Source organism: Trichoderma gamsii (assembly GCF_001481775.2).
Source record: "Trichoderma gamsii strain T6085 chromosome Unknown Scaffold_45.2, whole genome shotgun sequence".
NCBI lineage: Eukaryota > Fungi > Ascomycota > Sordariomycetes > Hypocreales > Hypocreaceae > Trichoderma > Trichoderma gamsii.
Genome location: NW_020171382.1, coordinates 25,028 through 40,611, shown reverse-complemented (window position 1 = coordinate 40,611; position 15,584 = coordinate 25,028). Strand labels below are relative to the sequence as shown.

Genomic DNA, 15,584 nt, shown 5'->3' with positions numbered 1-15,584 from the left:
CCCTCCTCAGGGCCTGGCAGGCTAGGATGTTCTTTTTCGTAAGCAGCTCGGATAGCGATAGCTTCACGATCCCATTTCTCAGCCAGCCCGTTATACTCTTGCATGGCTTGCAAGTAGAGTCTCTTCTGTTCAGCGGCCTGCTCCTCGTACGGCTTTCGCTCGTCTGGAGTAGTCTCTTTCCACATGCGGGACATCATGATGCGGACTTCGTTGGGCACCGACCGGCTTCTGCCAGGTTTGCGGCTTGCTTCGCACCTCTTTTTCGCGGCGTCGAAGTGGGTTTTGCTAAATATGATGTAGGCGCTGCCAGATACTTTGTTTGGGCGGAGCGGCCGTTCACCAATCTTTGAGAGAACGTGTTCCCATGATTCTATCTCGTATGCTTCTAAGCGCGCCTGCCGGGGATCCTTGGCTGCCTCCTTACGTTTATGCAGCAGAAGTGAGTCCCTCGGGAGAACGAGAGGAGTCGGAACTTCAATGGGACCAATCATTGCTTCTAGTACTTCAGAGGCAGCGCGTAGTCCTGACAGATATGCTCCGTGTACAGTTGCAGGGTGTGTACCGATGGTGTGCTCACCAGCGAAGAATAGGTTGCCTGTAGACTGTGCCATGATGTTATAATCATCTGGCTGCATGTCGGGCGCGGCAGAAGAGTAGCTTCCACGGGCAAACCGATCCGATCCCCATCTCGTCACTACCGTCTCTACAGGATAGGGAACATCTTTACCGAATACGCTTCTCAAGATCTCTGTGGCTTCGGCGACAAGGCTGTCATTGCTCGTATGCTCTGTATCAAAGCCAGCGTCGCCAGCCATAAGCGCGATCAGGCAGGGCAGGCCAGTTGTATTAGAGACGTTGAACCACTGGAAGAAGCGTCCACGGTTGAGGCCGTAATCTTGCTGAGATGTGCTGTGTCGGTTAGGAGCGTCTCTGAGCACACCGAATATGTGCCTATTTGAATCCCAGAACACCCTGTCGTAAAGTAAGACGACTTTATTGAGGATGCCAAAGCCTAGACGGCCAACCACATCCGCCTTTTCGGAAGGCATCGGAGGCTCAAAAGTCACATTTCCTTGTTTTAGAACGCCCAGTGGAATCGTGCAGACAACAGCATCTGCTTCCACCTTTGCGCCATCTTCGCTTTCAATGGTGGCAGGGCCATCGAAGCTTTCACCATGATAGGTGATTTTTTGGACGGGAAATTTGGTTGTTATGTTGAGCGGCGAGGGACATTGGAGCAGGCCGCGGGCAACGCTTTGGTACCCGCCGACAACCATTGTGTGATTGCCTTCCCATTCGTTGCCGGCATCAATGTCCCAGAGGCCAAGACTTAGTTTATGCAGGTTCGTAGCATTGCTGTATTCCAAATTGGCAATGTGCCAGTTTATCAATCGGTGATCTTGTGCGTTTAAATCAACAATATTCTTGTACTGGGTGATGGCATGGTCCAAAACTGATCCCAGCGTTGCTTTCTCTAGGGAGCTGGCTTGGGTTAAATCGAGATTGCCCTTCTCTGCTGCTCCTGGTTTAATGCTCCACCCCATAAGTTTTGCCTTTTCCGAAGCTTTTAGGGTTGCGGGAACGCCGGGTTCGGTATGTACTCGTCCTGTCAGTTTGTCTGCAGACACAGGAACCATATTTACAGTTTCCGGTACGTTTTGTTGTGATACTGAGGGGGCATCGGGAAGCGCAGCGGTTGCTTCCTCAGCTTGGATAATGGACTTGGAGCCATCCCCGAGGCTATCCCGACCTTCGTCGAGAAGATCACGATTGCCTTCGATCAGCTTAGATGGCTGAAACTTATACTTGAATTCGCTGACACGATCTAAACAGTCATTGTAGAGCTTCTCGACCAGAAGATCCCTCACTGGATCTACAGGCTTGCCATTGCTGTCGTAAATGGTAGTATCAGCAGTAAGCGCATGGTATGGTATTCCCAGCTGCCCACGGACAATAACATTCATGGGATTGCCACGGTCAAATCCTGTGATAATCATACCGCCCATCTCGGCGGTATGCCGCTTGCCGGTGAACTCAGGCTCAATTCCAGCTGCTTTTGTTTTGAATTCGCGAGAATATACTCTACCGCCAACGCGACTTCTACCTTCGAGAACGATCACGTTCGGGATTTCCTCTCCTCTTGCATAGAATCGGCCTGCATATTGTGTAAATAGGCTCTCTAGCTGTCTGGCACAGGATAAGCCTGAAATGCCTGCTCCGATAACAGCGATCGTCTTTCGCTTCTTTGTGGGCGACCCGTTCCTGAACTCCAATTGGGTTTTCGGAAGCTGTACGCAACCATAATTTATGTACCCGTTGCGAACTAGCCAGTCGTAGCACACGTTTGCAGCATCAAACCAGCGTGCATTTGCACATCCGACTGCGTCTTGCCGCGTTACACCAACTGACGGCTGCTTCATCCATATACGCAGTATACCGTTTCGGATATTTAGATACGTCGTAACCTGAGTATGAGATATGTGGTGTCGTAGGAAATGATATTCTCCAGGATGCAGCGCGTATGGATTGAGTCGCGATGACTCGGCTGCGGCGATGCACTCGCTGGCATATTGATATGATGGGATATCTGTAGGTATAGATGACTTTGGCCGAATGTTGAAGGGTAAACTCTCAATATCATGGCGATGTGATGAGGTTGAAAAACCTGACGTAGCCTCAATAAACTGAGGATGGCTAGGTAACTCGGTCTCGATAGGCGTCGTCGCTTTACTAGAGACGATGGATGGGGTAGATGAAGGCTCTGAAAGCTCCGTCAATGCAGAGTGCGAGGAGGAGAATGATTCGATAAAAGCGTCCTCCTTAGGTTCGGCTTGCTGTGGGACATTATCGGTGAAGTCAGGCCTTTCATCACTATCGAGATGTTAGGGAGGTTAAAAAAAAAAATTAAGATTGTAGTGAACGATCAATCAAATATAGAGGTGATAAAAAAAAAAAATCCTTCGCATTTTCCTTTGCTCAAGGGTGTCTGTGGTGGTCAAAACTCACTCCGTGCCGAGATGCATGCTGGAAGTCTCGTCCGGGTCTTGGGATGATAAGTTGCTGCTCATATCCATATCTTCCGTCCACACGACAATCTCAGGCGCGACCTCTGAAGACTCATCCGACGAGCCTTGCCTTGATGCGTGGGGAGTGCTCAGACTGCTGCTGGGTGACACCGCTATATGGCCTTGGTTGTTGGAGACGGACTCGGGCGCTAAGCTTGATATCGATGAAGAGTCGATGTCTTGCGCATGCGAAAAAATCTGCCCAGCCGGTACTTCCTTTTCTAGTCTGAGGTGATTCTCGAAAATAGTTGCCATGGTGAAGAACCCAACCGGGCACCTGCTCTAACGACGGCTAGGACGGTTCGGCGTCGATATATGAGAGGCTAGGTACGGATGTCGGAATGGCAACGGTGATTTGGAGGTCGATACTCGGCACTATGTCATACATATACAGCATGACGCTGGGCAAATGCATCATATCATGAGAGGACCTGCCATGAAGAGCCTCTGTCTAATCGAGATGTCAGCCAAAGACGCCCATTGATCTCACTGCCTGGTGTATATGCACCTACTGTTGTAAGCGGAATAAGATGGCCTGGAGGTTCAGCGGCTGAAGAGCAGGTCTAAAGGAGTAGTGATTACAAGGGCCGCACTGCGAATCCGAGATGGGCTGAGATCATTGATTATTGGACCCTTGAATGAATTTTCGGCTGGGAACAGAAAGTGTCCAACAGCGCAGCCGGTCGTATTATACTGCAAGGAAGGGCCAATGAGCAGGAATAATATAGGCCATCAGCTCATCATGGCCCCTCAAGGACGCCGAGTTCAATCGCATAGGCACTGGTCACGTGGGACAAACAATCCAATCGCGACGCTCTCTGATGTGGGGCGCGCTCTACTCCGAACTAATCCGGTGATATTTGGACTCTGGACGAACTTCAAACAACGAGGCATCAGCGATGAGACAGCGCGAATGAGGTTGTAGGAAAAAAAGGGAAGAGGAGGAAAAGAGGAAAATAAGAAAGGAGAGAGGAAAAAGAGGCTTTCATATCAAAATGTCGATCAAGATGCTTGTATGCCACACATAAAATTTATCTCCCACCAGCCAGTACGCCGCCAAACTCCAAATATAATATCGTGTCACGACTCGATGCGCCAGAGCCTATGGGCTGTTGGGTAGCGTTGCCTCTTTGCGGGCGAACGCTTCTTTCTCGGTTGCCGCATCCATCATCCTGTTCCCGCTGATTATAGAAGTCGCACAGATTACTATATTTCTCCGATCTGAGAAGGGATGTTAGCTTTTGCACTAGCTAGCATGCACCGCGTCCGCGTCTTTTGCTCGACTTACCCTGCTCCTGCTTCGCGATGAATCTCAGCGCGGCGATCTCTGTAAAAGTAACACCTCCGATGAAGACAACAAAGACGGTCTGCTTGTGTCCACTGCCGGATAATAGTGCTCTAGCTTTGACGGCCTTATCCTCGCCCTTCTGAAGCTCATAGAAAGTCTGGCCCCTGACGTGCTTGACGGCTTCATCAAATCCGTGCCATCCTTGGGCTCCCGCACCAGGGACAGTACCGCTCGCATTCGCTGTGCCATTTCCTTTCGTAATAGATGATAGATACTGCTTCTGAAGAACGCATTGTACAAGTCGAATGGAAAGAGGAGCATAACCGCTGTAAACGTAGGCAATGTCGTTGGGGTCGTCTTCCTGCACTTCGTCGACAATTAGACGCAGCTGCTTTCGTAGGTATGTGTAGTTGGTTTTGTTGCCGTCGGCGCCAGCATTGCCCGTCATCGGGATCATCCCCGCTAGTGGAGAAGAGCGCGATAGAAATAGCTGCAGCTTCTCAAGATTGTTGAGTGTGAGTAGATGTTGGTAGCCGTATCCTTGGAGTATCAGACGCTTGAACTGCTCGAAATCCTTGGGTTTTATTCCTCCAGAGATGCACGAGTAGATGCAGAGCAAACGAAGAGTCTCCCGCAAAGGAGCATCTCTAGCAATGAGCTCTTCTATGCCGTCGAATTGAGACGATGGGTCGGCACCGGCAGCGAGATTCTGTTGAACTTCGAGAAGGCCCTTGAATAAATCAGTTCGTGTGTGTTTGATGATTTCCTCAGCAAGGCCGGTGTGTATCCTCGCGCTTTGGTGCTCTTGTTGGTAGCCGGGCAGTTGGCTCACGAATTCTTTCAGCTCGGCAATTGTCTTGGTCTTGTGCTTGCTCTCGTAATCTGATTGTACCTTTTGAAGACGCCGGGCGACCTTGTTGAGCAGCCCACCCACGATGGCGAAGTTGGCGTTTCGTAGTTGCTCATATAGCTTGTCGCTGTTATCGAGCTGTACCGTCCGCTTCCTGCTCTGTGAGGTGGCCGCTGAAGATTGCGCCGGTGCCCCGACGATGGTTGTGTCTACCTTGGCCTGATTGTTTTGAATTTCAAAAATCTCATCAATAAGTCCCTCATATGTCAGCTGCGTGAGTAGTGGGGTAACGAAATCGACTTCACGATCGATAATGATGACACTCTCGTTCGTGGTGCTGGGCGTCAGCGCTGTTTTGACGTCGCTCCCATCTTCACCCGCCAGCCGTTCTTGGCGCATGCGGACGAGGAGATCTGCTACCCGCTTCGCATTGTCACCTTTCCCAATGATTCGTGGAAACAGGCCGTGGTTCTGCTGCACTTCCATGAGCGCTTTGGCCATGAGAAAGTTTGGTGTGACATCTTTGGACAGATAGAGGTCTTTGAAGGAATCCTCTAGCTCAAGCGATAGAACGTCTTCTTCGAGCGGGAAGAAGAGCAGCGGCAGTTCAGAAATGTTGACATCGCCTAGAACACCGGCTTCTTCGAGTAGTTGATCGGAGACGAGGGTGCGACGTGGCACCCAGAATATGTGGAAGTCATGAGTTGTCTGGCTCTCACGCTGAATTCGCTTAATCTGCGCTGGAGGGGCACGTTGCGTCAGCTCACTCACTGCAGCTGCTGGCTAGCCAACCATTTCATCTGAGACGACGACATCTCAAGTCAATGGAGCTGATTATGGCGCTGAAGAAACAGAGTAGGGCGCCCGCATGGGTATCGTCACTTCCTGTATCTTACCTGCTATGGCCTCGGCATGCCGACCGCACTCGCCTCTGGCCACAAAGACGACATTGCGCTGGCTCGCATCCACGTTATTGTTTTCTAGAATGAAGAATTTGTCGACCCCGTACTCTTGGAGCGTGGCGACCTTGACGATTGTACCGATGGGGCCGACAAGGCTGCGATCAAACACGAGGTTCTTCTTGCCGCGGACCTATAGATTGCGCGACAGCTGCTGGTTAGCTAGGCAGAGCTTCCAACGAACTCTCAGCGACAGTGAGCCTTACTTACACCCTCGAGCAGGTAGAGTAGGTCCTTTCGAGCTTTGCCCCGGATCTGCTCGGTGCTGAATTCCGCGCGAGGAGCCATGATTTGCCCGCGGCAGAGAGCTCGTGGGGGATGTTTGGCGGAGGATGAGACAGCTAGGTCCTGGTTTCTGTAGTAGCCAGGGGGGCCAAAGTGTGGCGTACGGCGGGCGGTGAGGCCAGCCCCGCCAGAGGGGAGAGCTGTCACTGGCACAAAAAGCAGCGGAGGGGCGACGTCATATGTCCAGGCCTCTTGGGGTATAGCAGCAATCATGCCATCAATGAGAATGAATATTTGTTTCTGGTTTGCCGCAAAGGAAAGCAAAAGAGTCCACTTTGACGCTATATGTGGCCTAAAATGAATAGAATAAATATCCCCGACCAATTCTATAAGCTGTGTGTATACCCATATGGTCGTCCTCCAGGTTACAAAAGGTTACTTGAGCTCTCCCCGCCAGTCCTCGCTCTGAGTCGCGCCATGCACGACTTTGCGCGAGGCGTCGAAACAAGACCCCAGACTACTCCTTAAAAGCCACCGAAAAAAAAAACTTGCTTGGCCCCAGAAAAATCAGCAGATAAAGGACCCAAGCCAAGCAGTGGTATGTGTCTAGTTCCATGCTGCAAGAAGGGGTTGTATCATGAACGCCGCTGAGCCATTATGACCGCTAAATTACAAGAACCCGCCCAGAAGTACTAAAAGGAAAAGGACGAGAAAGCAAATGAGCTGTAGTCATCTGTTGAGTTGAGGCTGTTACACGGTATTGTCGTGATACAAGAATTCTATATCTCGTGGTCGCTGCCTATTGACACGCACAAACTCTGCATCGCCAGGCGGTCGCTCGTTCTTGCTGTTGCTGGTGAGCATGCTTTGTATGCTCATGCAGATGCTCTCGGCGCTTTGGACAGGGCTCCATCCCTGGTTTCCCAAGAGGTCAAGACAAATAATTCCGTTCGAGTAGATGTGCGGATGCATGGGGACTGGGCGGGTTGGGTTGTTGACGAAGGTGACCTCTGGAGGCTCTGGTTTGTCTGTTAGTCTGATTGCTTCAAGGGCGACGAGGGTGCTGGCAGCATGAGCGTACCTATGGGGTACGAGTCAAAGAAGACGAATTTCAGCCGATAGACATTATCCTTATACAGAGGGTTGTTGTCCAAGACACGAATGTCAAAGAGCCATTCCTTCAAGTCGTCGCCGTTCACGAGCTCTATACCAGGAGGTAGACCAAATTTATCTATCTACAGTAGCGTCAGCTCTGGAGAAAGGCATCTATGCCAGCTGACTGCACAGCGAAACATCTTACCTTTTGGCGCTCCTTGGCCACTCTCTTCGTTCGCATTCCCGTAGCCATATTGTCTTTGTTGCACAGGAGCTTTTTATGGAGAAGCGTAACTCGAGAATAATGATGGCAGATATGCGAAGTATGTGTTGGTGATTAAGTTGGAAAGTTTGTACTTGCAAGGCCGGTTGCGTGGCAGCATTCCACGTTTTAAACGCGCTGGAGGGGTTGGATCATGTGTGGCGCTGGTGCTGGCGCAGTTATAACCTTTTTTTCCCTCCCTTTTTTTTTCCCCCGGTCTCTGTTTTCAATAGCAAAAAGCAGGCCAACAGCAGGTCTCTATTGCGGATCTTTTGAACCGCCAGCGTGTGCAGTGCATGATTCAAGACGCACGATTCCTTGTAGTGCTGCAGCGGCGCTTTCTGCGCGGCCAACCGTAGCCATTCAGCGCCTAAGCAGGTCTGACAAGGTACATGTGTACTTGCCTGTATTTCGTCAGGTGACGGCTGTTGGAGAATTGCAGAATGCAGGCTGGAAAGGCTTTAGGTAAGCGCTTATAGATGCACGTATGCGTTTCATGCAGGATATAGACGGCAATAATATTCATTTCTTAGCTAGTACCTACCTATGTATCGCCAATAGCTTCAGTTTCTTGCTCACCAGCACCAATATTTCTGGCATCTGGCTGTAGGTAGAGGTAGATGTGTAGATACATGTATGTACCTACACACACTTTCTTCTCTCAACTATTTTCAAGTTGGCTATCGAGCTTCCTAGTATTTCGTTTTGCCGTATACAGATGAGGGGATCTCCTTCTCCGAAGAACAGAAGATAACGGCAAGGATAATGAGAAAAAGAGATGTGTTGATATTTCTGAAGCTGTTCGTAACGATTAATTCACACATGTTACCTACATGTTGTAATCAACAATTGTATTGAAACATAAAGACATCTGTGTAAGTCTATCAGTCACTAGCAATTAGGTCTGTAGGTAGATATGTAGTCGCTGAAAAAGATGTTGTTGCCTATCTAAAATTAAAAGCCGCCGTGAATCAACACCAAAGGCAATCATAGTTATACATCTTTGGAGGCCTCGCTGAAAATCCCATAATATCATCTTTCGTGTAGTCAGTTTGGTATTCTGGCAGCCGTTACGGAAACAACATTAACTCGTGTGATAGTGAGAGTGAGGCAGCCAATACAGCGTTTAATCTCGGGAGTATTTCCGCCAGCGATAAATGCAGACTTGTCAGAATTGTGATACGTGCTTGAGAAGGGTCAGTGCATTCGAGTTTTGTCAAAATATCATTAATGAGCCATGACTCAAAGGAGAGGTATCTCTAGGATTATCAGCCAAGTTGCATCTGCAGGTTAATTTTCATCTCCCTCAGCCTTTCATGGCCAAATTATGGACCTAGACTTAGCTCCGGTGTCTTCAATCTGCATCCTAGCCAAATGAACGCATCTCGGACTCTCGCATTTTTGATAGGCAGCCAATCCCAGGGCCAGAAGCTCCCAGCGTTGTGAATCGTTGACTATATGCGTGTTTCCTGGCCATTTCCCCCGGCCCATGGACGAATATGACTGCCAGAGCAATATGGCCGGGATGGTGCAAGGTATTTAATCCTACATACTTCGTCAGATGCAACATATCAGTCATTAGTGCCCATTGCTAGCCGCCCAAGCGCGAAGAGCGTAAAGTCCCACGGGGTTGGCAAACGCTGTCATTCTGAGAACCAACACCCACGACCCACTGCGAGAGGCCGCTCGCCAGGGATCATCACACACTTGAAGTCTGATGCGGCGAATAAGCAGCCCTAATCAGCCTTGCAAAAAGCCGTCACGGTGCTTCGGCAGCTGTCTTGGCATATCGCACATTACATCTCGGAAAGGCAACGGAGGCCGCCTAAGACGACAGCCTCGACATACATGTCGGCCTGCTTTGGTAGGTGGTGGTATCCCAAAAACCCAAGCGAGGGCGCATCCGTATCAAACTTGGGCTGTCTGTATGGCAGTTTTTGCCGTCCAGTCGCTGAGCCACAGCCCAGCCGTTGTGACGTCTTAGCATCTGCCGTCTAATTCGTGCCTCTTTCTGTGCTGTGTTAGACATTGTCGATGGTGAATCATCTCTCGTTGGCCGGACCAGAGCAGATGGAGACCTTGCGCGGGCACAGCCACGAAGGCGCCCCGACGCTGGCTGGAAATGCCGACATAGCTGCGATTCCAAGGCAGGGCTGTTGACACCTACCTATTCTCTGCTGCGTGGGGGCCTTTCCTTGCCCAAGAATTGGTTAAAATAATTTCACATGTGCTTGTACAACACGCGTACAAGCATCCGGGAGAATACTATTGTCTCCCCTGCGGTTGAAGCTGCAATCGGGATGATGTTAATGAGCTTTTAGGAATGAAATGCCTAAGCTACCTTGCTATCTAACTGATACTCTTAGTCCAGAGTGAAAGGTGCTAGTACCTGCTAGGTATTCAGCTACAGGTACAGGACAGTAAGGCAGGGTGCTGTCAGTTGATCTACAGTGCTCGTTGTACCTTGGCGGCGACAGACTCCCTCTCTCCTGGCGCCATCCCCACTATGCCGTATGGCTGTGGTGCTAGTGCCCCTTTGGCTGACGGCGGGAAACCGCCAGGCCTGATGAGGGGCTGATATTTTACTCGGGTCGTATTTAATCTCAGCCGTCGCTGTAGCTCCTTCAGCTTCTGGCTCTTGTCGTCCTGGACTTTTGTGGCGCCTCGTCTCTCTTCTCCTTTCCTTCTTTATTTCCTCTTGGGCTCCCTCTCGCCGCTTTCTTCGCAACGTTTAATTATCGTGCGACTCCCTTTCCTACGTGACCTTTGCGAGCTCTGGGCTGCGTGTGCTTGTATCGCTCTGAACCGCAGCTTGGCTTGAATACCGCTTCTCGCGTCCAAAATACCCCGCCAGACATCAATATGAGTTGTAAGTCGCATTTCTCTTACACTGCTGTATGCTTATGGACGAAGATGGTAGCAGTCCTATCTGCGAGGCTATCAGATACTTTTCTTCTGTTTTATCCCTTCCCTGTTATTCAATAATGCTTGGGATCCCCTACAGTCATATGCTGGTCGCTAACCGGTGCTCTCCCTGGTCATAGTCGCCAACATGCTCAATCGCCTCCATGGGCAACCCGAGAGCTATGAGAAAAAGTACGATGCATAACCTGAGAGACTACCGACATTGAACTCAGCATTAACGATTCGAACTCTTGAAACAGATCAAAGTATAAGTTCGGACGCACCCTCGGTGCTGGTACCTATGGAGTCGTTCGTGAGGCAGACGGCCCTACTGGCAAGGTTGCCGTCAAGATCATCCTGAAGAAGAACGTCAAGGGTAACGAGCAGATGGTCTACGACGAGCTTTCCATGCTGCAACGACTGAAGCATCCTCACATTGTCAAGTTTGTCGATTGGTTCGAGTCCAGAGTACGTTGATACTTGATAAACCGGAGAGAAGAAGGCATGGGGTACTTACGAGCTTGGCTGACCATGCGCCACAGGACAAGTTCTACATTGTCACTCAGTTGGCCACAGGAGGAGAGCTTTTCGATCGTATTTGCGACAGGGGCAAGTTCACCGAGAAGGATGCTTCGCAAACTATCAAGCAGGTTCTTGACGCCGTTGACTATCTGCACAAGAACGACGTTGTCCACAGAGGTATGCGGGTTTCCCTGAAAGCTGATATTTGGTCAAGTATTCGAATCGAGTCTAACGTGAAGTTACAGATCTCAAGCCGGAGAACCTCATCTATGTTACTGCCGAAGACGACTCCGACCTCGTGTTGGCCGATTTTGGTATTGCCAAGACGTTGGACAGCAAGGACGAAACACTCAAGACTATGGCTGGATCTTTTGGCTATGCGGCCCCTGAAGTGATGGCCAAGAAGGGCCACGGAAAGCCTGTAGACATGTGGTCTATGGGTGTCATCACCTATACCCTGCTTTGCGGCTACTCCCCCTTCCGAAGCGAGAACCTGCAGGATCTTCTTGATGAGTGCACAAGGGGCAACGTCGTGTTCCACGAGAGATACTGGAAGGACGTCAGCGCTGATGCAAAGGACTTTATCAACCGTCTCCTAGTCCCAGAGCCTGAACAGAGATGGACCAGCGAGGTACGATCCTTTAGCACTTCAGGCATAGACATGAACTAACAAACCTGCAGCAAGCTTTGGGCCACATCTGGCTCAGCGGCCAGACCGCCAGCGACCACAACTTGCTACCAGAAATCGAGGCCTTCCGCAGACGCTCCCGCCTCCGCCGCGCCATCGAAATCGTCAAGCTCCAAAACAGGATCAACAAGCTCAGAGAACACGAAGAAGACCCCGAGAACTCGGAAATGGGAGACGTGCAAGGTGGCCAAGAAAGGGGAGATGGCGCTCGATTGCATGCCCTGGGTCTCTTTGCGCTCAAGGATGTCAAGCAGAAACAGGAGACGCTGCAGATTGAGGAAGAGATGGGAAAGGAAGCGAAGCGGCGTAGCTTTAGCGAGGCTTCTTAAAGCGCTCGCGTCTCGAAAGAGAAGGACTGGTTATGAGGACTTTTTTTGGGATACACTTTTTTTGGTCTCTTGCTTTACCAGCTTTTTTGGTTTTCTGAAATATAATTTTCTCTGTTTTCGCGACATTGGTTATAAGCAACGTATTCTGAGATAAGACGTGGATGGCAATCTTGAACATGGCGATTTGGCCCATTTCAAACCGAGCAAAGGAAAAATGGTGCAGTTCAAGCAAAAAACATAGCTTTTGAGGGCATCTTTTGTCCCTTTTCTATCCTACCCAATCTGGAAATCTATGTATTTTTCCCAACGAGCGCCTTCATAGCAAGCATACCTATGCAACCCATGACCACCATCTATCGATGCCAGAGAATCCAATCAAGCAATGCAAACTCCAAAGTCTAGCCACTAACAGCAATAAAACAGTAATATTTTTTCAATTTCAGTTTTACTTTTTTGTGTTTACCACATCCATCAACCCCTAATTGATATCCTCCAAGGCCCTCTCTCGAAGTGCCTCGTATTTTCGGAAATCAAAGCGCTGTCGCTTCCAGCCATTGGCCTTCAGCCGCTCAATCCGCGTACGCAGTTCCAGGTTACGCATTTCCTCGCTAAGGATTTGCGGAGGCTGGGGATTCTCTGCGGCGGCAAGATCACGCTCTAACCATTCCAGGTGAGAGGTGATTTGGTGCTGCAGGCTGGCAAGTACAGTGCAATAGTGGTGGACGGAACGGGCATGGAGGAAGCTGTCTGCAGCGGTGGGAGTATCGAAGTAACTGTCATCATCGCCCTGGATAGAGCTGAATTCTGAATTTGTGGGAGAAGGGAGTGGAAACTGCGACTTTCCAGAGCTGGGTCGGAGGGGAGCCGAGTAGAGAGCTGGAGGCTCAGGAGTAGGTTGACGGATGCACCAGTCGTCGTCAAAGCCGAGGGTTGGAGAGTCTGGGCGAATAAAAGGCTCAAAGGTAGACTCGTGCAAAGGTTCATACGAGGGCACGTCACAGAACGCGACGCGCTTCTTTTGCTTCGGCCGGCTACCGGGGCTCTTCAAACAGCTGTCCAAAGAGCTGATCGAGAGTGAAGCAGAGCTTCCGGAGGAGAGTGTAGAGAATGATGCGTCCGATCCAAAAGGAGTGTGTCGTGATCGAGAAGAGGGCCGCCGCTTAGTAGCATCGTCTTCTTTGGCGAGATCAGATGCGGCGCGGTAGTGGTCGCGGGCTTGGAGGAGGAGCTTCATCCGGTAAGGAGAGGTGTGATGAAGAGAACGGACTTGCATTTCAAGAGCAGATGCGGCGTAGAAACGGATGTATATCAGGCATGCTGTCTCTGGTTTGTGCTGGGAAATACCATGTTAATAAGAGTAGCAAGACGCATCGTTGCGTAGAGTATATCTTACCGAATCCTTCATGGTGTCGAGAATCTCTTGACACCGCATAGAGCAGTGTCGGTATTTTCGGTTGGCAAAGTCTCTTTTAATCTCAGCCAACGCCCTTTTCCATTGAGAAGGCGTAGAAGGAGCTGGTCTAGATGTAATGAGAGGCTCGGGAATCATGCGCTCGCGCGTGGCTTGCCTGAACTGCATCTCAGCTGTTCTTGGCTTGTACGGCGTGGGCTCCCAACTTGTGGCATTGGATTTGTCTTCTGAGTAGGAGGCTGCGATTTTTGATGCCGGAATGAGCGCGCTCATGCGAAGGGGTATCAGGCCCGGCATGTTGAAAAAGAATTTGTGAGTCGATGAATGAATGGTGTCCGACTGTTAGAAAAAAGAGGTGATGGAGTCGATTTTGATCAGATAAGAGAGTGTGTAGAAGACTGGAAACAAGATTTGACTATGTAGTGTCGTAGTAGCGTATTCAAAAAAAGGAAATTGCAAAGGAACAGGGATGTATGTATATGTTGGACACAGATATAGGTATTAGAGAATGTTGAGCAAGTGTGAGAGCAAGAGAGTGGCAGCGACGAATAAAGGCTTGGAGACGAAGAGTAGTATGCAACGTATATTATTCACGTAAAGAAATGAAACTACTTGTCTGAAGTCAAGCCGTAGAACGAAAGAGAAGATGATAGGTATACCCGGAAAACTAACGAAAGGCAGGGAAAGGGAGGAGTGAGTGGCAGGGTGCAAGACAATAATAAGGATGGAGAAGCTGGTAGAAGTACGATTTCAAAAACCGTCCAGCCAAGGGAGGGAGAGACTGCGAGTTGAGCTTTTTAAGGACCGGCTTGTACGAAGTACAATGAGAGTGAAAACGGCGACAAAAGTCGAGTACGCGAGGCACGGGAGGAAAAAAAAGGAAAAGAGAGAGGAAAAAGCAAAAACGCTCGTGCGTGTGTCTAAGACTGACAGACGCAACACAGACGTCTACCGGCATCCCGGGGACCCGCCGCTCACAGAGGGGTTTGACTTGGCCCGCCACCTCGGGGAAGAGCCTTGGCCTTCCTGGTCCTCTTCCTGGATCTCTCTCATCTCAGTGTTCGCGTTGCTTCGTGTGATTGGTGCGCCGGCCGCATCCCCTGCTGTTAGCGAGCCGGTGTTGTGCCTTTCCTGCGGCGGCGCTGTTGTGTTTCGGCTCCTTGCTAGGGACAGCCCTCCAACGACGTCGCATCGAGGCGTCCCGGGAGACTGGAGAAAACCCGCTTCCAACAATACGGTGCTGCTGCTGCTGCTACTGCTGCTACTGTAGTATAACGTTGGCAGCCGGCGCCCCTGGCCCCAATCCCCCTTTCGCCCTCAACTTAGACCCTGCTGTCACTCAGCGGCCAACCGGTACGGCTACCGCAAAAGAGTGGCGCTGGCCGGGATGCGACGCTGGCGTTTGCAGGCCTTGCCCCCTGGATCCCGCTTCCCCGGCCTCCCTGCCTTGCGAATAGCGGCGCTCCCAGGCACGAAGACGAGATTGTGAAATTGGGGACCAGGGCCGCGGGCCTGCACAGGCGGCAAGGCCCTGTTTGTTGCCTGCGAGCCACCGTCCGGATGGGCAAATGAGCAGCGAAATATGGCAGCCCGAGGTAGCACCAGGACGAGGTAAGATTGCCCGGTACTGGGGACGACGCCGAGTGATCCCAGTGTGCGTCCCGTGACAAACGCAACATGTCGGAAGGAGGTTGTCAGTGCACTTTACCTCGCTGCAAGTGAGCTGTGATGTGAGTGCAGGAACGACGGGCGAGTGGAGCCCCCGTACCTGGCACCTGTCGCTCTTTCCCCATATGCGCCACCCGCATCTGCTAAAGCCGGTGCATCGCCAAGGCAGGTACCATCCCAGCCGCCTGCATTGACGCGAAACCAAATCCTCCTTGAGTCGCAGAACCTGTTACCGCGTCTCGCGTTGTTTTTTTATTATTGAAAATGCACGTTGCAGCATCCATATGCACGTTGCTACTCTATGAATCAGCCTGTCTT

General features: G+C 50.7%; 3 protein-coding genes across 3 annotated transcripts; 1 reads left to right on the top strand and 2 right to left on the bottom strand.

The window, feature by feature from the left end:
* Positions 1–4,167: 4,167 nt before the first annotated feature.
* TGAM01_v209332 (lysine-specific histone demethylase 1) lies at positions 4,168–7,735 on the bottom strand (the record flags this gene model as incomplete). Its single annotated transcript, XM_024550537.1, has 7 exons — positions 4,168–4,286; positions 4,354–5,943; positions 6,100–6,295; positions 6,373–6,739; positions 7,205–7,406; positions 7,469–7,622; positions 7,688–7,735. The coding sequence occupies 7 exons, from the start codon at positions 7,733–7,735 to the stop codon at positions 4,168–4,170; spliced, it is 2,676 nt and encodes an 891-aa protein (XP_024404713.1).
* Positions 7,736–10,796: 3,061 nt separating this feature from the next.
* Positions 10,797–12,187, top strand: TGAM01_v209331 (calcium/calmodulin-dependent kinase-1; the record flags this gene model as incomplete). The annotated part of the gene is made up of 5 exons (XM_018805852.1): positions 10,797–10,840; positions 10,909–11,116; positions 11,191–11,347; positions 11,416–11,801; positions 11,852–12,187. 5 exons carry the CDS (start codon positions 10,797–10,799, stop codon positions 12,185–12,187), a joined length of 1,131 nt encoding a protein of 376 aa, XP_018661042.1.
* Positions 12,188–12,665: 478 nt separating this feature from the next.
* TGAM01_v209330 (hypothetical protein) lies at positions 12,666–13,895 on the bottom strand (the record flags this gene model as incomplete). The annotated part of the gene is made up of 2 exons (XM_018805853.1): positions 12,666–13,520; positions 13,581–13,895. 2 exons carry the CDS (start codon positions 13,893–13,895, stop codon positions 12,666–12,668), a joined length of 1,170 nt encoding a protein of 389 aa, XP_018661043.1.
* Positions 13,896–15,584: the final 1,689 nt, after the last annotated feature.